This window comes from Scyliorhinus torazame, chromosome 14, assembly GCF_047496885.1.
Source record: "Scyliorhinus torazame isolate Kashiwa2021f chromosome 14, sScyTor2.1, whole genome shotgun sequence".
NCBI classification, from domain to species: Eukaryota; Metazoa; Chordata; class Chondrichthyes; order Carcharhiniformes; family Scyliorhinidae; genus Scyliorhinus; species Scyliorhinus torazame.
The window spans coordinates 200,619,228-200,643,545 of record NC_092720.1 but is presented as its reverse complement, the minus strand read 5'-3'; the positions used below and the strand labels follow the sequence as shown (position 1 = coordinate 200,643,545).

Below are 24,318 nucleotides of genomic sequence, written 5' to 3'. Positions count from 1 at the left end.
AATGAGGAGGCGAGAGGGGTGAAAATGTAGATTTCTACTCGGGATTTACATCAACTAGAACTCTTTAATCTGACTCGATCATATCTATTCTGTTTCTTTCCCCTCAGGATATTCAGGACCTGTTGATGAGGTAAGCAGGTTTAAAGAAACAGTTTTGTGATGTGATCACTGCTGTCTCTCTAACACACACTGATTTCCAGACCTGTTTTTGCAGGAGTCAGATGGTGTTTCACAAGCCTGGAACTGTCTCCACTCAGTTACCTGCGGATATCGCTGGTGAACCAGTCAAATACATCAAAGTGTGGAGGGAAATGAGAGCAGCGATTTCTCCAGGTATCATTCTCTGTATATTACCGTCTCCCTGCTGTTATCCACGTGATTAATGAGGTTTGACACACTGATGAAATGATCATAAGATCAGAAGGAATAAGAACAGGAGTGGTCCAGCCCAGTGAACCTGCTCTGATTTTTGATAAGATCATGTCTGATCGAATTGTGGCCTTTACTCCACTTTCCTGCCTGTCCCAGATGACCCTTAACCCCCTTGTTGATCAACAATCTATCGAACTCGGTCATGAATCAATGGCCCAGCCTCTGCTGGTCTCTGTGGTAGAGAATTCCAAAGACTAATAACCCTCTCCGAGATGGAATTCCTCATCTAACACAGGAATAGTCCTGGAGGATTGCAAATGTGATGCCGTTGTTTCAGAAAGGGGCAAAGGTTAACCCAGGAAAGTACAGACCTGTCAGTTTGACATCAGCAGTGGGAAAACTGATAGAGGCGATAATATGAGATGAGAAAAATATGCACTTTGAGAAAAATTAATTAATATTAGCCAGTCCTCATGGCTTTGTCAAGGGCAGGCCATGTCTACCAAATGTAATTGAGTTATTTGACAAGGTGACACAGGTAGTGGATGAGGGTAGTGCTGTGGATGTTGTATATTTGTACTTTGAGAAAGCATTTGATACAGTGCCACATGGCAGGTTGGTTAGCAGATTAAAAATGTTTGGGATTGAAGGGTCCTGGGCTGCATGGATTGGAAATTGGCTAAAAGATAGGAGACAGAGGGTAGGTATAGATGGCCATTTCTCAGACTGGAGACGAGTTGCAAGTGGTGTTCCCCAGGGCTCAGTGTTGGGACACTTGCTTTTTACGATTGATATAAATGATTTAGAGTTGCGTGTTGAGGGTAAAATCTCTAAATTTGTAGATGACACTAAGCTCGGGAGAATACCGAATTGTGACGATGACGCTGGGCGACTTCAGAGGGACATTGACAAGTTGGCCAATGGGTAGATACCTGGCAGATGAATTTCAATGCAGTGAAATGTGAGGTAATGCATTTTAGTAGAAGAATCATGGGGAGACAATATAGGCTCAATGGTACAACTTTGAGGGGAGTACAGGAGCAGAGGGACCTCAGGATTCAAGTGCATAATTCTCTCTAAAGGGGGCCTGGCAAGTTGAAAGAGTTGTTAAGAAGGCTAAATGGATCCTTGGGTTTATAAATAGAGGCACAGAGTATAAAAGCAAAGATGTGATGCTACACCACTACAAATCATTGGTCGAGTATTGTGTTCAGTTCTGGGCACATTATTTAAGGAAAGATGTTAAAGCCCTTGAGAGAGTGCAAAGGAGATTTACTAGGATGATACCAGCAGTGAGGAATTTTAGATACAAGGAAATATTGGGGAAAATTGGGCTTGTTCTCCAGAGCAGAGAAGATTAAGAAGTGACCTTATTGAGGTGTTCAAAATTATCAACAGTTTTGACAAGGAGACTCTGTTTCCACTGGTTGGTAAGTCAGTGACTAGGAGTCACAATTTCAAGATGGCCAGCAAGAGAGCTAGGAGTGAGGTGAGGAGAAACTTCTTTACTCATGGGGCAGCACGGTAGCCTTGTGGATAGCACAATTGCTTCACAGCTCCAGGGTCCCAGGTTCGATTCTGGCTTGGGTCACTGTCTGTGCGGAGTCTGCACATCCTCCCCGTGTGTGCGTGGGTTTCCTCCGGGTGCTCCGGTTTCCTCCCACAGTCCAAAGATGTGCGGGTTAGGTGGATTGGCCATGATAAATTGCCCTTAGTGTCCAAAATTGCCCGTGGGGCTACTGGGTTATGGGGATAGGGTGGCGGTGTTGACCTTGGGTAGGGTGCTCTTTCCAAGAACCGGTGCAGACTCGATGGGCTGAATGGCCTCCTTCTGCTCTGTAAATTCCATGATAATGATGTACTCAGAGAGTTGTTGGGAATTGGAATGTGGTACATGGGAGAGTGGTGGAGGCGGATTCCACAGGAGGTTTCAAAAGAGAGCTGGATATATATTTGAATGTGCCGAATTTAGGGGACCACGGAGACAGGGCTGGAGAATGGGACTAGCTGGGCCGCTCTTTTGGGAGCTGGTACGGACATGATGGGCCGAATGGCATCCTTCTGTGCTGTAAATAGCAACATCTCTGTCTTAAATAGAGGCCCCTTCATTTGATGCTGTGTCGCCTACACCTCGCTTACCCCAGAGATCAAACATCCTCCCAGCATCTACCCTGACGAAGGAATCCCTCAGAATGTTATGTTTCAATAAGATAACCTTTTATTCTTCTAAACTCCAGTGAGTACAGACCAACCTGTTCAACCTTTCCACATAAGGCAATCCCTTCATCCCAGGAATCAGCCCAGTGAATCTTCTCTGAACTGTGTCCAATGAGAGTCTCTCCCTCCTGATGTAAGGAGATCAGATCTGAACACAGTACTCAAGCTGCAGTCTCACCAATCCCCTGTAAAGTTGTAGCAAGTCTTCCCTACTCTACACTCCATCCCTTTTCCAATAAAGGCCAACATTCCATTCGCCTTCCTCATTCCTTGCTGTACCTGGACACTAACTTTTAGTGATTGATGTACAAGGTCCCCCAGATCCCGCTGTACTGCAGCATTCTGCCGTCTCTTTCTGTTGAAGGGACTGTTTAGCACAGGGCTAAATCGCTGGTTTTGAAAGCAGACCAAGGCAGGCCAGCAGCACGGTTCGGTTCCCGTAACAGCCTCCCCGAACAGGCGCAGGAATGTGGCGACTAGGGGCTTTTCACAGAAACTTCATTTGAAGCCTACTTGTGACAATAAGCGATTTTCATTTCATTTTCATTTCATCTTCATTTCAAATCATTTGCTGATTTTCTATTCTTTCTGCCAAGGTGGACCACCTCACATTTTCCGACATTATACTCCATCTGCTAAATCTTTGTCCACTCACTTAACCGGTCTATATCCCTCCGCAGATGCTTTGTATCCTCCTCACAACTTCCCAACCAAACTTTCTGTCATCAGTAAATTTGGCTCCAGATTTGGTCTCTTCATCCAATCACTAATATAGATCAGAAACAATTGTGTCCCCATCACTGATCCGTGTGTCACTCCACTAGTCACAGTTTGCCAACCTGAAAATGAACCATTTATATTGGCTATGCCAGGTAGTTTGCCAATCCTCTATCCAACACCATGAACTCTTATATTGTGCAGTAATATTTTACATGAGGACATGTCGTTTGGAAATCCAAATACACAACATCTACTGGTTCACCTTTATCTACCCTGCTGGTCCCATACTCAGAAAGCTCTGATAAATGTCTCAAAAACAATCTTCATTTAACAAAACCGTGTGGACTCCGCCTGATTGTATGAAGATTTTCTAAATGTCTTGTGACTCCCTCCTTCACAATGGCATCAAGAGTTTCCAAATAACAGATTTGGCCCAAATCTTCCTGCTTTGTCTCCCTCCTTTTTTGGAACATTTCCAAACCGCTGGGACTTTTCCAGAATGGGGGGAATTTGGAAAGATTACAACCAATGCATCCACTTTCTCCAAAACCACTGCTTTAAAATCCTGGGTTGCAGGACATCAGGTCCAGGGGACAAGTTGCCTTTCATCCCAATAGTTTTCCAGATACTTTCTCTTTGGTGACCATGATTGATTTTAAGTTCCTCCCTCCCTTTTTCCCTCCTGCCTCTGTCCTGGGTCAGAAGCAGATGAGGGTCAACTTGTCTTAACCAAGGTCTTGTCCTGGAGAGAGATGTTTATTCTCAGTGAATTGATGCTGATCTGTGCTGAGTGAATGGAGCTGAAGGAATGGGGAGAAATGTCTTCACACACTCTGGGCCCCCTCCCCCGCAGGCCGTCGCCCTTCAACGCTGCGTTCCGGCCGGCTGAGAGCCGGTGTGGGCGGCGCCGGTGGGACTCGGCGTTTCCACGACGGCCGCTCGGCCCCTCCCGGCCCGAGAATCGGCGGGCCTGCCGCATAGAGCGGCTCGCGACCGATGCCGAGCCAACCACGCCAGCGCCGCTCAGCAGAGAATCGCGTGCCGGCGTCAGGGGGGCGTGGCGCGATTCGCACCGCTCCCGGGGATTCTCCGGCCAGGCCCCGGCCTGAGAGAATCCCGTCCTCTGTCCCTGAGCTTCCACAGTTCCTGGGCTGAGGAAAGTGGTGATGTCCCATCACCGTCTGTACACGTCTCGGCATTCACTCCTGTTTTTCTCACAGTAACAGCTTCCCAATCATGTTCTCTTCCAGTTCCAGCATCTCTCACCCTGGACCCAGAGACAGCTAACAACTATCTCATCATTTCCCAGGATCTGACTAGTGTGAGGTTCGGAAATGAGAAGCAAGCTCGACCTGATCATCTGGGAAGATTTAATAAACACTTGTATGTTTTGAGCTCCCAGAGTTTCACATCAGGGAGACACTACTGGGAGGTGGGTCTTGGAAACAAGCCTTACTGGATTGTGGGTGTCTGCAGAGAGTCTGTCAACAGGAAAGCAAACATCACACGTTCACCTGAGAATGGATTCTGGGTCATCGCCCGGTATCCTAACTGCAAATCATTGAAAATCCCGGATGTCATCTCCCAGCAGAAAGTGAAACCCCGGAAGTTGGGAATTTACCTGGATTATGAGGGAGGACAGGTGTCATTTTATGATGCTGAGGACATGTCTCACCTGTACACCTTCACTGACACATTCACCGAGAAACTCTACCCCATCTTTAATCCTTGTAATGATAAGTCTGGTGATAACCTTGACTCACTCACACTGCTCACTGGGTAACACAGTGGGACACGTTTTGGGAGGTCGGAGTTTTAGTGAGAAGCCTGATTCACTGTCTGAACAGCTCATGTTGTCCTGATTCTCTGCTGTGTGCTGTCAGGGGGTGAGTGTGTTTCTGTATTGTTTATTCTGTAAATTTAACTCAGATTCTCCACCCATCCCACTGTCCCTCTCTGAATATAATGGTACCCATAAACACTGGGCTGGTATAGAATGAAGCAAAATCTCCTGAATTGTGGTAACTGTGCCCAGCTCTCGAACAATTCATTGTGAATCTTTATTTTGTTTCCTCCCTTGAATAAATGTTTTATTTGAAGACGGGCCTGACACCTGGTGTGATGATTACTGATTCAGTGAATGAGCAGAAAGAATGTTTTCTCTCCTGTCTGGGATGTGGATGTCGCTGGCTGAGCCCTCGTTGCCCATCCCTAATTGCCCTTGAGAAGGTGGTGTAGGTACACCCACTGTGCTGTTAGGGAGGGAGTTCCAGGATTTTGACCCAGTGACAGTGAAGGAACGGCCGATATGTTTCCCAGTCGGGATGGTGAGTGACTGGAAGGGAACCTCCAGGTGGTGGTATCAGGAATGAGAATATCAGAATAGGTTCCGGAGTAGGACATGTGACCATTCAGTAAGATCCTGTCTGATCATCAACACCGACTCCACTTTCCCCTCCTATCCCTTCATTCTCTTTGCACTCAGGAATATACCGATCTCTGTGTGGAATATACTCACTGACATCTCACCGCGAGAGAGAATCCCAAAGATTCACAACTCTCTCTGAGGGAAGGAATTTCTCCTCATCTCAGTCTTAAATGGACGACCCTTTATCCTGATTCTGTGACCCCCTCGTTCTAGACCAGTGTCAGCATCTACCCTGTCAGGATCTCGGAGAATTGTACATGTTTCAATAAGATCACCTATTATTCTTTTAAACCTCAAAGAATATAGATCGATCCAACTCAATCCTTCCTCATATCAGAAAACCCTTTCATCCCAAGTATCAATTCCGAGAACCTTCATTGCTCCCTCTAAGGTAAGTACATGTTTCCTCAGGTACGGAGACTAAAACTGTCCACAGTCCTCCAGCTGTGACCACACTCAATCCCTGTTACTTTGCAGCAAGACTTATAGTCTTATACTTCAGCCCCGTTGTAATAAAGGCTAAGATACCATTTACCTTCCTAATAGTTCACTGTATCTGCTTGCTAACTTTCTCTGTTTCAGCTTATTTTGGGGGGTTGCCATTTAGGGTAGGTAGGGATAGGTTTAGGTATCTGGGGGTCCAGGTGACAGGGGAGTGGGCGACACTGCATAAGTGGAACTTAACAAAGTTGGTGGAGTAGATAAAGGAGGACTTTAGGAGGTGGGATACACAGCATCTGATGCTGGCGGGAGGGGTCCAAGTGGTTAAGATGAATGTCTTGCCAAGGTTTTTATTTGTATTTCAGATGCTCCCGATTTGTATTCCGAAGGCCTTCTTCCGGAATTTGGTCAACGTAATTTCGGAGTTTATTCGGGCGGGGAAGGTGAAAGGGTGAAGTGGGCCGTGATACAGAGGCAGGGAGAGAAAGGGGACTTGGCGTTACCGAACCTGCTGCACTATCACCTCATACGCTGCAGGAAAGGATGTCCCGAAGCGTGGTACATTGGCGAGACCATGCAGACGCTGCGACAACGAATGAACGGACATCGTGCAACAATCACCAGGCAGGAACGTTCCCTTCCAGTCGGGGAACATTTCAGCAGTCAAGGGCATTCAGCCTCTAATCTCCGGGTAAGCGTTCTCCAAGGCGGCCTTCAGGACGCACGACAACGCAGAATCGGCGAGCAGAAACTTATAGCCAAGTTCCGCACACATGAGTGCGGCCTCAACCGGGACCTGGGATTCATGTCGCATTACATTCATCCCCCACCATCTGGCCTGCGAAATCCTACCAACTGTCCTGGCTTGACACAATTCACACCTCTTTAACCTGGGGTTACCCCATCTCTGGATCTGTAAAGATTTAATCACCTGCTAATGCTCGCATTCCAAGCATTGTCTGGCATCTTTGAATCTGTCTATATATATGTTTCTGGAACATACTTCTTCATTCATCTGAGGAAGGAGCAGCGCTCCGAAAATTAGTGACATCGAAACAAACCTGTTGGACTTTAACCTGGTGTTGTAAAAATTCTTACTGCACTATTATTGGGTGGTGAATGTGGAGAAAGTGAGGTGATAGTGGGAGGGAGAGAGGCCAGAATGGGTTAGGGTGGAGGAGGAATCCTGTCGGGGGCCCAGATTCAGGGCCACGGTAACGGTGGCACTACCGTTGTCACCGAGGAGATATATGGAGAGCCCGGTTGTACAGTCCACGGTTAGGGTGTGGAACCAGCTGAGGAGACAGTTTCGGATGGCGGGGATGTCGGTGCTAACATTGTTGTGTGTGAACCACGGACTCAAACCGGGGGAGACGGATGGCATGTACAGGAGGTGGAGAGAGGTGGGGTTGGTGAGGGCCAGGGATTTATATTTGGAGGAGAGGTTTGCCAGTCTGGGAGAGCTGCGGGAGAGGGGAGAGCTCCCGAGGGGAGTGAATTTAGGTATCTACAAGTGAGTGACTTTGCACGGATGGTGTGTAAAGAGTTCCCCAGGCTGCCGAAGTATGTCCCATTGGAACGGCTGCTGCTTCCGCACATGGAGGAGGAGGGTAGGATTGGGGACATATACGGGTGGCTGGGGGAGCAGGGGGAATGCACATGGTGAGGATTCAGGAGAAATGGGAGGAGGAGTTGGGGGAGAGATAAGGTGGAGAGTGAGGCGCTGGGCGGGGTGAATTTGACCTCTTGTGCGAGACTGAGTTTGATACAGTTAAAGGTGGGATGGGATACAGTGAGTTACAGACTGGAATCTAATCGAGGGGTTCAGATGGTTTATATATAGAATAATGGATACCTGGGAGTGAGTTACAGACTGGAATCTAATCGAGGGGTTCAGATGGTTTATATATAGAATAATGGATACCTGGGATTGATTTACAGAATGGAATCCAATCGAGGGGTTCAGATGGTTTATATAAAGAATAATGGATACCTGGGAGTGAGTTACAGACTGGAATCTAATCGAGGAGTTCAGATGGTTTATATATAGAATAATGGATACCTGGGAGTGATTTACAGACTGGAATCCAATCGAGGAGTTCAGATGGTTTATATATAGAATAATGGATACCTGGGAGTGAGTTACAGACTGGAATCTAATCGAGGGGTTCAGATGGTTTATATATAGAATAATGGATACCCGGGAGTGAGTTACAGACTGGAATCTAACCGAGGAGTTCAGATGGTTTATATACAGAATAATGGACACCTGGGAGTGAGTTACGGACTGGAATCTAATCGAGGGGTTCAGATGGTTTATATATAGAATAATGGATACCTGGGAGTGAGTTACACACTGGAATCTAATCGAGGGGTTCAGATGGTTTATATATAGAATAATGGATACCTGGGAGTGGGTTACAGACTGGAATCTAATCGAGGAGTTCAGATGGTTTATATATAGAATAATGGATACCTGGGGGTGAGTCACAGACTGGAATCTAATCGAGGAGTTCAGATGGTTTATATATAGAATAATGGATACCTGGGAGAGAGTTACAGACTAAAATCTAATCGAGGGGTTCAGATGGTTCATATAGAGAATAGTGGGCAGCACTGTAGCACAGTGGTTAGCACTGTTGCTACACAGCTCCAGGGTCCCAGGTGCGATTCCCTGCTTGGGGCACTGTCTGGCACGTTCTCCCTGTGTCGGTGTGGGTTTCCTCCGGGTGCTCCGGTTTCCTCCCACAAGTCCCGAAAGATGTGCTGTTAGTTAATTTGGATATTCTGAATTCCCGCTCTGTGTACCCGAACAGGCGCCGGCATGTGGCGACTAAGGGCTTTTCACAGTAACTTCATTGCAGTGTTAATGTAAGCCGACTTGCGACAACAATAAAGATTATTATTGTTATATTGATGGCCTCACTCAAATCCGGCCTCCAACTGAAAGGCAGCTGACTGTGCAAGTGGTCATTCACAGTACTGCCCCCAGATGACGGCACTGCTCCATGTAAAGCGCTTCCAGCCAACATGGGGAAAGTGTGGGTCAGGATGAGAGACTGATAAATATTGGGAGACAGAAGGATTTTTGTATCCATGAAGTAGGAAAAGTTTTTTTAATGTATTTTATTCCAAATAAATTAAATAATACAAAAACATCAGCAACCTGGGGAACATCCTCCCCAGCACACAATGTTACAATCTGTACAAATGTTTCCCTTTTACACATTCCCGGCCGCGCGGCGGATTATTCCTCAAACGTGGCCACCGACGATCCCCACCGTGTGGGGATCAGAATCCCCTCAGATATGGGAGTTACTGGGAAATCCAATCGGGAATTCAGGAGAAACATCTTTACCCAGAGAGTGATTAGAATGAGGAGGTCACTGCCCTTCACTGAGAACAGGGCAGGGGACGCGGTTCAAATAGAGGGAGTGTGTCCTTGCCCACCAGCTCAGTGCTGGACTCACTCTGACTGGGTTTGGGGATGGAGACGAGGCCCTTGTTTCAGGTGAAGCAATATTTTAAATCCAGGCTCGATGTACTCACAGTGACTCCCAGTGGGATTCAATGGAAAGGGATATTGTCCAGAGTGTTCAACAAGAGGCTGATTCACTGTCTCCCATTGAGTGCTGCCACCCCAGTCGAATATCCTTTAATGAGCATCACTGTCTCAGTAAAATGTCTTGTGAGATGATCACTAACTGCGGGTGAAGCAATAGCAGAATCAGCTTCACGATTTGTTCAAACTAACAGAAGATTAACAAGCGGATGGAGCAGGAGGTGAACAGGAATTTAAAGATGTTATTGTGCAGTCGATGTCCCAGTTCCAGATGTGTAAATGTGATCTAGTGACTGACGGAGCCTGTCCCTTCATCACTCTCCAGTAAATGGAAGCTCTGCCTAGGTAGGGTGTGTCTGTGTGTGTGAGTATGTCTCTGTGGGTGTCTGTCTGTCTATCTGAGTGTGTGTGTCTCTCTGAGAGTGTGTGTATATGTGTGTGCCTGTCTGTGTGTGTCTATGTGTGTCTGGGTCTGTGTGTGTATTTGCGTGTGTGTCTGTGTGTGTGTCTGTCTGTCAGGGTCTCTGACTGGGACTGAAGACCCCCCTCAGGACAGTTTCCAGCACAAACACTTTGATTCAGTCAGAGGCAACAACAAATTACATTTATATAGCGCCTTCAATGCAGTGAAACATCCAAAGGGACCCGACAGCAGCGTGAATCAGACAATATTGAGACTGAATCTGTTGTTCGAGACGCTTCTCCCCACAGGCAGAGAATGTGCAGCATCTGAGAAATGAGCAGCTCCAACACAGCATTGTTCCTCTTCACTCCAGTTACACAAACTCTGCACCAACTTTCCATCTTCCTGTCCAGAAGCTGATCGGAGAGGTTCAGGCAGGATTGAGGGGGGAAAGATGGGCCCGGATTTGGGAGAGAGAAAGAGACTCTCCAGGAATTTGGGGAACAAGGGGGAGGTTGGAGATGGGGGTGGACATTTTCGAAAAGATGTTTTTTGTAAGAATGAGGGTCAGGTGGAGACAGGGTGGAGAGAGGATAAGGAGGGGCTCAGGGATGAGGGAGGGGCTCCAGACACAATAATGGGGTCAGTTTGATTTAATTCCAAAGTTCCTGACACTGAGTATGTCACTGATCAGTTGAAGTGAAATCCAGGAAGTGCAGCCCTGAACAGGAATTGAAAGCGAAAGAGCTTGAACAGGGAAGGAGAGAGAGACTCTGAGCACTGGGATGGCGTCTCCAGATCTCACACAGGAACTAACCTGTCCCATCTGTCTGGAGATATTCACCCAGCCGGTGTCTCTGGAATGTGGACATCATTTCTGCAGCTCCTGCATCTCTCAGAGTTGGCAGAAGGTCCCGGGCGATGTTTCCTGCCCCCAGTGTCGACAGGTCTTCATCCAGAGCAACGTTAGGCCCGCTCTCACCCTGATTAACATCGTGGAGAGGTTCAGGGGGCAGAACGTGAAGGTGACACAGCCACAGGAGGAGTTTTACTGTCAGGAACACGAGGAGAAGCTGAAACTCTTCTGTGAAGATGAACACAAAGCGATCTGTGTGGTGTGTGGGGTGTCCAGAGCTCATAAGACGCACAGTGTGATCCCAATAAAGGAGGCAGCCCAGATAAACAAGGTACTGCATCACTGCTACTGACACAGGTAGATGGGGAAGAGGGACAGGGTGTAAGTAATAGAGAGAGAGAGTGTTTGTAGAATGTGTGGAGGGGAAGAGAGGGCAGGAGAGAAAGGGGTAGGGAAGGGGAGAGGAGTGTAAAGAGGAGAGTGTTGGAACGAGGAAAGGATTGATTGAGGAGGGGAATTAACCTGGAGGAGGATAATTGTAACAAACAGAATTAACCCACAGCTTCTACTTTGTTTATTGAGTGTCAATCCTGAGAATATCTCCTTCTCTACCTCACTAGTCTCACTCTATTTAAAACAGCAAACTCCTCCAGAAGGTGACAATGATTGTTTCCTTTGACAAACCCCTTTGTGTCCTTTCTGTCTCAGAACAAGTTAGAAACATCATTGGAAACTCTGCAGAAGCAAATGGACCTCAGTCTCCACAGTAAAAGGGAACGCGAGGATGGGATTTTACACATGAAGGTAGGAGAGTGTCCTTTAGGCTTTGTGTAAACTTCCCTGTGTTTGTTATTGAGAGTGAGTGAGCTTCTCACACAGTCAGAGAGAGAGTTTTACTGAATAAAATGCTGCTGCTCCAAAGTACACTGCGGGCTGCTCCCCGAACTGCAAGATAAGGGAGCGTCTGCAAATTGCAGATTATTATGACAATGTGAAAATGTCTTATTTTCTCTCCTAATCAATCACATCAATTGATTAAATAAATCTTGTCTGTAACTCACTCCTGTGTATCCATTATTCTATATATAAAGCATCTGAACCCCTCGATTAGATTCCAGTCTGAACTCACTCCGAGGTATCCATTATTCTATATATAAACCATCTGAACCCCTCGATTCGATTCCAGTCAGTAACTCGCTCCCAGGTATCCATTATTCTATATAAGGACCATCTGAACCCCTCGATTAGTTTCCAGTCTGTCACTCACTCCCAGATATCCATTATTCCATATATAAACCATTTGAACCCCTCGATTAAATTCCAGTCTGTAATTCACACCTTGATGGTTCTTATTCAGGATTAACCATTGGAATCACTTTATAATGTTTATTTGTAACTCACTCCCACAGACCCAATATTCCATCAAATTATTGAGCCGGCAGTGAGCTGTTATTATTTGTTAGTCGTACTGGATGCAAATTGTTTTCCTCTATCCCAGTGGACAGAGACCGGGAAACTGGGATTGTAAACGTTGTTTATTCCGTTCTGTATTCAATCTGTTCCAGGCTGAAGTTGACAGACTGAGAAATGAAATCAACAGTGAATTTGAAAAGATGCACAAGTTCCTGGTTGAGAAGGAGGAGCTGCTGAAAGCAGAGTTGGAGAGAAAAAGCAATAAAATAATAGAGGAAATGGAGCAGAACTTAACCAAAACCATGGCTGAAATGTCTTCTCTTGAAGGAGCAATAAGAGATCTAAAATCGAGGCTGGAGGTACAAGAGGCCCCAAAGTTCCTCAAGGTACAAAATCTCTTTGTCTTGTCCAGTGAAACATTCCAGAGACTGAGGGCGGGCACTCTGACCTTTAACCTCTGGGATTGGGCAAGGCCTCAGTCTGATTGGTTGGGTGATTGTTTCTTTCTGCTGTCTGTAAGGGTCCAATGGGGAATGAGGTGAGACAATCTCAGTGTGATTCCTATACTCAGTGTAACCACGGCACTGATTGATGATTGGACTCAGAGAGAGCTGGGCTGGGAACTGGAGACGTTTACACTGCTGCAGATGGAGTTCTACTGAGGACGGGGTTAAGATGCGTTGTTAAAGTGGAGTCGGTAGATCTTTATTGAGTTGTGGGTTTGCTGTTCCTGATCCTGCGAACGCTGGATTCAAATGAAGCCTCAGCCAGCAATAGTGTTGGGATTAATATTGGGGATGGACAAGAGACACAAATTAGAGGATGTCTCGGAGGGTTGTGGAGCTGGAGGAGATTACAGAGATAGGGAGGAGTGAGGCCATGGAGGAATTTGAAAACAAGGATGAGAATTTTCAACATCAATACGTTGTTGAACCGGGAGCTAATGTAGTTCACCAACCACAGGGGTGATGGGGGCTACGGTTCGAGAGATAAGAGTGGGAACTGGTGCGGGCAGAACACCCAGCTGGACAACAGTGGAGAGGCGGTGGAGGAGGATGGTGTGATCGACCGTGTCAAAAGTTGCAGACTGATCGAGAATAATGAGGAGGTGAGAGGGGTGAAGATGTAGATTTAAAGGAGAGACAATCCCGCTAACATGGGGACCAGGAGGGGAGTTTGGGAGATCAGTAGTTTTGGGGAAGAGGATGGAGGGGACAGGAGGTGGGTCTGATGACCAGGATGAGCTCAGAGAGGGAATGAAAGGAAAAAGTAAAAGTTATTTTCTATCTGATTCCTTGTCTCGATTCTGTCCCTCTTCATAATTTCTACTCGGGATTTACAGCAACAAGAACTCTTTAATCTGACTCGATCATATCTATTCTGTTTCTTTCCCCTCAGGATATTCAGGACCTGTTGATGAGGTAAGCAGGTTTAAAGAAACAGTTTTGTGATGTGATCACTGCTGTCTCTCTAACACACACTGATTTCCAGACCTGTTTTTACAGGAGTCAGATGGAGTTTGGCAAGCCTGGAACTGTCTCCACTCAGTTACCTGCGGATATCGCTGGTGAACCAGTCAAATACATCAAAGTGTGGAGGGAAATGAGGGCAGTGATTTCTCCAGGTATCATTCTCTGTATATTACCGTCTCCCTGCTGTTATCCAAGTGATTAATGAGGTTTGACACACTGATGAAATGATCAGAAGGAATAAGAACAGGAGCAGTCCAGCCCAGTGAACCTGCTCTGATTTTTGATAAGATCATGTCTGATCGAATTGTGGCCTTTACTCCACTTTCCTGCCTGTCCCAGATGACCCTTAACCCCCTTGTTTTTTAAAAAAAAAATCTTTTTATTCTCCTCCATTTTTCACGTTTTCTCCCACATTTACATCCATCAACAATAAACAATAATCAGCAAGATATGTCAGTCCCCATAATAACAACGATCCCATCCGCCCACCAACCCCCAAACCTCAACCCGCCTGTTTACATAAACAAACGACAAAAAGAAATCAGGGATTACCCGTAGTCACCCTTAATCTTACACAGCTCCCACCCCCCCCCTCCCCCCCACCCCCCTCTCCCCCCCCCACCGCAGGTCTCCAGCTCCTCCCGTCCACTGCCTCTTGTTAAACTCCTCCTCCCAACCTTGGTTCCTTCCCCCCAACTTTCCACCCCGGCTAGACCACTCGGACCCTGCTCTGCCAGGCTCCGATGGCCGCAGCCCCTCCCCCCACCTCACTCCCGTTCACTGGCCGGCTTAAACCGGCCAGCATGGAGGCCCCCGCCCGGGTCCCTTTCCCACTTGCCCGGCCCCAGGAAAGCCCAAAGATCCCCTTTTAGCACACAAACCCCGCATATCCACCTACACCCCAAAGAACTCTCATTTCGAGTGAAAGTCCCGTCCCTTCCGTTGTCCAAATACCACTTTGGCTCCTTTAATCTCTACACCCGCGTACTACTACTCCAGTGATACAAAAAAGAAGAAAATACAGTCATGAGGTTACATCGGCACATGGCCATTCCTCAATTTGTCAGTTCTGCCACAGTCCTTCTGCTTTCGCAAACTCCTCCGCTGCTTCCGCCGTTCCAAAATAAAAGTCCCTGAGCTTGTAAGTCACCCTCAGCTTAGCTGGATATACAATGCCGCACCACACCTTGCTAATGTACAGTGCCCTCTTCACCCGGTTGAAGGCAGCCCGCCTCCTTGCTAGCTCCACCGTAAAGTCCTGGTATACACGTATACCAGCTCCAGCCCACTGCACCACCCGCTTCTGCTTGGCCCAACTCAGGACCTTCTCCTTCACCCTGTACCTACGGAAGCACAGAGTCACTGCCCTTGGCGGCTCACTCGCCTTTGGTACAGGCCTCCACGACCGATGAGCCCAATCCAGTTCATATCGGGAGGAATCCTCCCCCTCCCCCAATAGTTTCGCCAGCATCGCGGCAAAATACTCAGTCAGCTTCGGTCCTTCAACTCCTTCGGGCAGCCCCACAATCCTCAAATTCTGTCGCCTGGATCTGTTTTCCAGGTCTTCCATTTTTCCTCACAGATACTTGTTAATGTCCATCACCTTCCGCATCTCTTTCCCCATCGAGGCAAGTTGATCACCGTGCTGCAATAACGTCTCCTCCACTTCCTTCAGCGCCTCCCCTTGCTCTCGCACCTCCGCCACTGCGCTCGCCACCTCCGTCCTCACCGGGGAAACCGCCTCCTCCACCAGCACACTCAAAACCTCCCTCATCTCCTTCCTCACCGTCTCCATGCATTTCGCAATCTGCGCCAACTACTTTTCAAATTCCGCAGCCATCGCCTTAGTTATTTCTTCAGCCGTAAGCAGTGGGGCCTTCCCTGGTGCTCCAGCCCCCATTTTTCCTGGTGACCCCGCGGTGACCTTTCCACTCCCCGACGGACCTCCAGCTGTTTTTTTTCCGGCCGTTTTCTTTCTCACCCTCGACATTTTTCTTTGTTCTTTTTTTCCTCCTGTGTCTTCACTGTGCCTCCTCTGTGCCTTCTCCCTGCTTCTGCCGCCTCCGCGGACCCTGGGACCGGGCTTAAAGCCCCGAAAATGCCGTTGCCGAACGGGAGCACTCCATTTTGCGGCCGCCTCCCGCCCGCCATCACCGCAAGTCCCTTAACCCCCTTGTTGATCAACAATCTATCAAACTCGGTCATGAATCAATGACCCAGCCTCTGCTGGTCTCTGTGGTAGAGAATTCCAAAGACTAATAACCCTCTCCGAGAAGGAATTCCTCCTCATCTCTGTCTTAAGTAGAGGCCCCTTCATTTGATGCTGTGTCACCAACACCTCGCTTACCCCAGAGATCAAACATCCTCCCAGCATCTACCCTGACGAAGGAATCCCCTCAGAATGTTATGTTTCAATAAGATAACCTCTTATTCTTCTAAACTACAGACCACAGTACAGACCAACCTGCTCAACCTTTCCTCATAGAATAATCCCTTCACCAGGAATCAGCCCAGTGAATCTTCTCTGAACTGTGTCCAATGAGAGTCTCTCCCTCCTGATGTAAGGAGATCAGATCTGAACACAGTACTCAAGCTGCAGTCTCACCAATCCCCTGTACAGTTGCAGCACGTCTTCCCTACTCTACACTCCATCCCTTTTCCAATAAAGGCCAACATTCCATTTGTTTTCCTCGTTCCTTGCTGTACCTGGACACTAACTTTTAGTGATTGATGTACAAGGTCCCCCAGATCCCTCTGTACTGCAGCATTCTGCCGTCTCTATTGAAATAATTTGCTGCTTTTTCTATTCTTCCTTCCAAGGTGGACAACCTCACATTTTCCCACTTTATACTCCCTCTGCTAAATCTTTGTCCACTCACTCAACCGGTCTATATCCCTATGCAGAACCATTGTATCCTCCTCACAACTTCAAGACCTAACTTTGTGGCATCAGACAATTTAGCTCCAGTACATTCGGTTTCTTCATCCAATCAGGAATATTGATCATAAATAGTTGTATCCCCATCATTGATCAGTAATCTCGGGAATTTGCAAAGATTACAACCAATGCATCCACTTTCTCTCCAGCCCCGCCTTTAAAATCCTGGGATGCAGGACATCAGGTCCAGGGGACAAGTTGCCTTAAATCCCATTAGTTTTCCGGATACTTTTTCTCTGGTGATCATGATTGTTTTATGTTTATCCCTCCCTTTTCCCTCCTGCTTTTCCCCAACACTGGATGACCCCAAGTGTTATTCTCTGTATCTTGTTGGGTATTTTTCTTTCCCCAGGTTATAAGAAAACATTTAACGATATTCTGTCATTTCTAAGGGACATTGCCAGACCTCCGCACAGAGCGCCGATTGGTCCCCACATGCCCCGTTGTCAACACTGATACACTCGGGCAACACGATGGCACAGTGGTTAGCATTGCTGCCTGACGGCGCCGAGGTCCCAGGTTCGATCCCGGCTCTCGGTCACTGTCCGTGTGGAGTTTTTACATTCTCCCCGTGTTTGCGTGGGTTTCGCCCCCACAACCCAAAATATGTGCAGGGTAGGTGGATTGGCTACGCTAAATTGCCCCTCAATAAAAAAAAACAAAAAAACACTGATACACTTCCCCTCTCTCCGTATACCAATCACCATGACTACATTCTGTCCCCTTCTGTGACCAAGGACAGGAACTCCCAACTTAGGCAGACTTCACCTTCTGTCTCTTCCTCAGGATTTTGTCTTGTAGCAAATGGAATTCGGATCAGAGAAGTGTGAGGTTAATGTATTGGGAGGGGGAAGATCTGGCAAGGGAATAGACAGTAAGTGGTAAGATAGCGAGAGTTGTGGAGGAACAGAGGGAGCTTTGAATTTATGTCCACAGGTTCAGGACAGGGGGATAATGTTGTGAAGATAACACAACGGATATTTTCCTCTACTGACCTCGGAATAGAAAATAAGAGCAGAGAGGTAATGTAGGAACTTTATTAAACACTAGTTAGTCTACAACTAGAGTACTTTGTATCTTTCTGGTCAGTGTGCTGGAGAGGTTACCGAGGAGATTTATGATGGTGTTGGATGGGTCAGAGAACTTGAGTTCTGCGTTATGATTGGATGGATTGGGATTGTTTTCATTGGATCAGAGAAGGCTGAGGGGAGATTTAATTGATGTGTATAAAATTAAGAATGTCCTGATTGGAAAAGCCCCGAGTTCCATTGTCTCGGTGTCCATGATCATAGAGAGTAGATACAGGGTAAGAGGGAGGAGGGTGAAAGGGGATTATTTTCACTCAGGGTGTGGTCTGGATCTGGGAAAGGAAGATTGAGGCAGAAACCCTCGTCACATTTATAAAGTAATCAGATCAACACTCCAGGTGCCGTAACCGACAGGGTTACGGAGCAGGAACTGGAAACCGGGATTGGGCTAGAGAATTCATTTGCAGCCGAATCAGGTTGGTCTGGAATGGTCTCTTTCTGTGAATCCCAGAATGTTTACAAAACAGGAGGAAACCAATCGGCCCATTGTGTTCCTGCTAGCTCGTTGCAAGATCAACTCCCCAGGGCCGTTCCTTCACCTTTTCTCTGTAACTCTGCAGATTATATAGATACATAGATACATAGAAGATAGGAGCAGGAGGAGGCCTTTTGGCCCTTCAAGCCTGCTCCGCCATTCATCACGATCATGGCTGATCATCCAACTCAATAGCCTAATCCTGCTTTCTCCCCATAGCCTTTGAACCCATTATCCTCAAGTGCTATATCCAGCCGCCTCTTGAATATATTCAATATTTTAGCATCAATTACTTCCTGTGGTAATGAATTCCACAGGCTCACCACTCTGGGTAAAGAATTGTCTCCTTATCTCTGTCCGAAATGATTTATCCTGAATCTTCAGACTGTGGCCCCTGGTTCTGGACACACCCATCATTGGTAACATCTTCCCTGCATCTACCCTGTCTAGTCCTGTTCGAATTTTATAAGTCTCTATGAGATCCCCCCTCATTCTTCTGAACTCCAGCGAAAACAATCCCAACCTCGTCAATCCCTCCTCATATGACAGTCCCGCCATCCCTGAAATCAGTCTGGTAAACCTTTGTTACACTCCCTCGAGACCAGAACATCCTACCTCAAAGAAGACCAAAACTGCACACAATACCCAGGTGTGGCCTCACCAAGGCCCTGTACAATTGCAGCAACACATCCCTGCTTCTGTACTCGAAATCTCTCACAATGAAGGCCAACATACCATTAGCCTTCTTTACCGCCTGCTGTACCTGCATGCTTACCTTCAGCGACTGGTGCACAAGGACATCCAGGTCCCACTGCACACTCCCCTCTCCCAATTTACAACCATTCAGGGAGTAATCTGCCTTCCTGTTTTTGCTTCCAAAGTGAATAACATCAGACATATCCAAATTACACTGCATCTGCCATTGATTTGCCCATTTGCCCAACCTGTCCAGATCTTGCTGTAGCATCCCTGAATCGTCGTCACAGTTCACAGTTTGAAGAATAAAGGGTTATGGTGTTTGGGTGGAAAATTGGAGCTGAGTCCACAAAAGATCAGCCATGATCTCATTGAATAACGGAGCAGGCTCGAAGGGCCAGGTGGCCTACTCCTGCTCCTAGTTCTTATGTTATGTTCACCCTCCCACCCAACTTGATATTATCTTGAAACTTTGAGATGTTACATTTTGTTCCCTCATCTAAATCATTCATATATATTGTGAATAGCTGCGATCCCAGCACCGATCCCTGTGGTACCCCAGGAGTTACTGCCTGCCAATTTGAAAAGGACCCATTAATCCCCACTCTTTGTTTCCTCACTGCCAACCAGTTTTCTATCCACGTCAATAGATTTCCCCCAATCCCATGCGCTTTAATTTTGCACAATAAACTCTTATACGGGACTTTGTCAAACGCCTTCTGAAAGTCCAAATGTACCACATCGACTGCCTCCCCCTTGTCAACTGTACTGGTTACATCTTCAAAGAATTCCAGTAGATTTGTCAAGCATGATTTTCCCTTCATAACTCCACGCTGACTCTGCCTGATCCTGACGTTGATTGTTCCTCTTCAGTTAATGATTCAATTCCATATGAAAGCTGTGATTCAATCTGATTCCATCACAGTACATTCCTGACCCTAAACACTCGCTGTGTGAAAAGGTTTTCCCTCACGCTAAAAGGGCTACTTTTTGTTGATCTGCTTAAATTCTGTGTCCTCTGGTTCTCTTCTCTCAGTGGAACCACCTCAGCTTCACTAATGTGTGTCCGTAACTGAAGTTCCTCCTCCCAGGAATCATTGTGGTGAATGTTCCCTGCACTCTCTCTAATGCCCTCACATCCTCCCTCAAGTGTGTTGCCCAGAACAGAGTTGAGGATTAACCAGTGTTTTGTACAGATATAATTTTGTCACTCTATTCTGCGTTAATAAAGCCTAAGATGCTGCATTCTTATTAATCGCTCTCTCAACTTGTTCTGTCACCCGCTAATTGTGAACTGATGTTCTGTACATTAAGGTTTAGGTCATTAAGTTACACAGGAAGAGTCAGGGTGTGAACACTGACCCCTGTGAACACTAATGTATATCTATGTCCAGTCTGAACAACCAACAACTGTCATTCACCCCATTCCATATCCATGTTGCTACTGTCCTCGTTATTCTGGACATTTTCTAGGTTTCTGTCTGTTAGGGCCATGTTGCCATGGAGACAGGGAACATACGAGGAGATTAAAGAACAAAACCGTGCATTGAGATAACTGAAGTAACTTCTCCGTCATTTAGATGTGAATTTTCCACTGGGATCACTCCTTCCGACTGTGAATGGAATTCCCAGTGGGAATGTTGTCCGTGTTATCCCATCACTGAGTCAGAAAGCTGTAGATTTCTGTCCCATGCCAGAATCTGGAGCAGAAATATATATTGGGGCAGCACGGTAGCATTGTGGTTAGCACAATTGCTTCACAGCTCCAGGGTCCCAGGTTCGATTCCGGCTTGGGTCACTGTCTGTGCGGAGTCTGCACATCCTCCCCGTGTGTGCGTGGGTTTCCTCCGGGTGCTCCGGTTTCCTCCCACAGTCCAAAGATGTGCCGGTTAGGTGGATTGGCCATGATAAATTGCCCTTAGTGTCCAAAATTGCCCTTAGTGTTGGGTGGGGTTACTGGGTTATGGGGACAGGGTGGAGGTGTTGACCTTGGGTAGGGTGCTCTTTCCAAGAGCCGGTGCAGACTCGATGGGCCGAATGGCCTCCTTCTGCACTGTAAATTCTATGATAATCTATGAAAGTGCAGACTGACAATCCCAGCGCGGTACTGAGGAAGTGCTGCAGTGTTGGAGGAGCCTCTTTCAGGTGAGACTTTACCCCTTCTCAGCTGGGGGTCAATGATTCCGTGGCAGGAGTTTGAAGAGGAGGAGGAGAGCTCACCCCCTTGTCCTGACTGAGATCTCGGAGGGGGTTGTAGGGCTGGAGGAGGAGAGCTCACCCCCTTGTCCTGACTGAGATCTCGGAGGGGGTTGTAGGGCTGGAGGAGGTGACAGACGTACAGAGTGTGGGGAGGCCGTGTAGACATTTAATTTTGAGACATCCCTGTGTCAGAAGCCGATGAGGGTCAGTGAGAGTGCGCTCGGGGGAGTGGGAAAGGTGAGGGGGGCACGTGTGGTTGGTGATGGGTGTCTGGGTCTTGGTGGAAGTTAGACGGTGGGCACAGAATTTGGATGAGCTCGAGTTTCCGTTTCTGGTTCTGCGTTGAAAATAAATGAACATCTGGACTCCCCCTTGACTGATGTGTACAGGAATGTGAGAGAGTTAATGCTTCAATCCCATTCACACGTTGAAAAATGCGTCAACACTGTCCACAAAAGTTCACAACAGGCTGGACTCAGAGCGGTGACCGAGTTCCCACAACTTGTCTTAACCGAGGTCTTGTATTGGAGAGAGATCTTTATTCTCAGTGAATTGATGCTGATCTGAGCCGAGTGAATGGAGCTGAGGGAAGGGGGAGAAATTTCTTCACACACTCTGTCCCTGAGCTTCCACAGTTCCTGGGCTGAGGAAAGTGGTGATGTCCCATCACCGTCTGTACACGTCTCGTCATTCACTCCTGTTTTTCTCACAGTAACAGCTTCCCAATTATGTTCTCTTCCAGTTCCAGCAAGTCTCACCCTGGACCCGGAGACAGCTAACAACCAGCTCATCATTTCCCAGGATCTGACTAGTGTGAGGCACGGAAATGAACAGCAAAGTCGATTTTATAATCCGGAAAGATTTAGTACATATATGTATGTGTTGAGCTCCCAGAGTTTCACATCAGGGAGACACTACTGGGAGGTGGGTCTTGGACACAAGCCTTACTGGGTTGTGGGTGTCTGCAGAGAGTCTGTCAACAGGAAAGCAAACATCACACATTCACCTGAGAATGGATTCTGGGTCATCGCCCGATTGGCAGACTGCAAATCATTGAAAATCCCAGATGTCATCACCCAGCGGAAAGTGAAACCCCGGAAGTTGGGAATTTACCTGGATTATGAGGGTGGACAGGTGTCATTTTACGATGCTGAGGACATGTCTCACCTGTACACCTTCACTGACACATTCACCGAGAAACTCTACCCCGCCTTCAATCCCTGTCGTAATAACTCTGACCCACTGACCCTGCTCACTGGGTAACACAGTGGGACACGTTTTGGGAGGTCGGAGTTTTAGTGAGAAGCCTGATTCACTGTCTGAACAGCTCATGTTGTCCTGATTCTCTGCTGTGTGCTGTCAGGGGGTGAGTGTGTTTCTGTATTGTTTATTCTGTAAATTTAACTCAGATTCTCCACCCATCCCACTGTCCCTCTCTGAATCTAATGGGACCCATAAACACTGGACTGGTATAGAATGAAGCAAAATCTCCTGAATTGTGGTAACTGTGCCCAGCTCTCGAACAATTCATTGTGAATCTTTATTTTGTTTCCTCCCTTGAATAAATGTTTTATTTGAAGACGGGACTGACACCTGGTGTGATGATTACTGATTCAGTGAATGAGCAGAAAGAATGTTTTCTCTCCTGTCTGGGATGTGGATGTCGCTGGCTGAGCCCTCGTTGCCCATCCCTAATTGCCCTTGAGAAGGTGGTGTAGGTACACCCACAGTGCTGTTAGGGAGGGAGTTCCAGGATTCTGACCCAGTGACAGTGAAGGAACGGCCGATATGTTTCCCAGTCGGGATGGTGAGTGACTGGAAGGGAACCTCCAGGTGGTGGTATCAGGAATGAGAATATCAGAATAGGTTCCGGAGTAGGACATGTGACCATTCAGTAAGATCCTGTCTGAACATCAACACCGACTCCACTTTCCCCTCCTATCCCTTCATTCTCTTTGCACTCATGAATATACCGATCTCTGTGTGGAATATACTCACTGACATCTCGCCGAGGGAGAGAATCCCAAAGATTCACAACTCTCTCTGAGGGAAGGAATTTCTCCTCATCTCAGTCTTAAATGGACAACCCTTTATCCTGATTCTGTGACCCCCTCGTTCTAGACCAGTGTCAGCATCTATCCTTAGAGAATTGTATATGTTTCAATAAGATCACCCATTATTCTTTTAAACCTCAAAGAATATAGATCGATCCAACTCAATCCTTCCTCATATCAGAAAACCCTTTCATCCCAAGTATCAATTCCGAGAACCTTCATTGCTCCCTCTAAGGTAAGTACATGTTTCCTCAGGTACGGAGACTAAAACTGTCCAAAATCCTCCAGCTGTGACCACACTCAATCCCTGTTACTTTGCAGCAAGACTTATAGTCTTATACTTCAGCCCCGTTGTAGTAAAGGCTAAGATACCATTTACCTTCCTAATAGTTCACTGTATCTAATAGTTCACTGAAACTTTCTCTGTTTCAGCTAATTTAGGGGGGTTGCCATTTAGGGTAGGTAGGGATAGGTTTAGGTATCTGGGGGTCCAGGTGACAGGGGAGTGGGCGACACTGCATAAGTGGAACTTAACAAAGTTGGTGGAGTAGATAAAGGAGGACTTTAGGAGGTGGGATACACAGCACCTGATGCTGGCGGGAGGGGTCCAAGTGGTTAAGATGAATGTCTTGCCAAGGTTTTTATTTGTATTTCAGATGCTCCCGATTATTATTCCGAAGGCCTTCTTCCGGAATTTGGTCAACGTAATTTCGGAGTTTATTCGGGCGGGGAAGGTGAAAGGGGGAAGTGGGCTGTGATACAGAGGCAGGGAGAGAAAGGGGACTTGGCGTTACCGCACCTGCTGCACTATTACCTCATACGCTGCAGGAAAGGATGTCCCAAAGCGTGGTACATTGGCGAGACCATGCAGACGCTGCGACAACGAATGAACGGACATCGTGCAACAATCACCAGGCAGGAATGTTCCCTTCCAGTCGGGGAACACTTCAGCAGTCAAGGGCATTCAGCCTCTGATCTCCGGGT

At 47.2% G+C, this 24,318-nt stretch overlaps 2 protein-coding genes across 3 annotated transcripts; both read left to right on the top strand.

The window, feature by feature from the left end:
- The first annotated feature begins 117 nt into the window (after positions 1-117).
- On the top strand, positions 118-22,859 carry LOC140389416 (E3 ubiquitin-protein ligase TRIM69-like). 2 transcript variants are annotated; one of them, XM_072473558.1, is made up of 2 exons: positions 118-333; positions 22,023-22,859. In XM_072473558.1, exons 1-2 carry the CDS (start codon positions 222-224, stop codon positions 22,541-22,543), a joined length of 633 nt encoding a protein of 210 aa, XP_072329659.1. In that variant the 5' UTR covers positions 118-221; the 3' UTR covers positions 22,544-22,859. The 2 variants fall into 2 exon arrangements, with proteins under 2 accessions (XP_072329659.1, XP_072329660.1); XM_072473559.1 differs by lacking the exon at positions 118-333 and adding an exon at positions 13,922-14,036.
- Positions 1,251-5,408, top strand: LOC140389456 (zinc-binding protein A33-like). The gene is made up of 2 exons (XM_072473589.1): positions 1,251-1,284; positions 4,407-5,408. The coding sequence occupies exons 1-2, from the start codon at positions 1,251-1,253 to the stop codon at positions 5,090-5,092; spliced, it is 720 nt and encodes a 239-aa protein (XP_072329690.1). The 3' UTR covers positions 5,093-5,408.
- Positions 22,860-24,318: the final 1,459 nt, after the last annotated feature.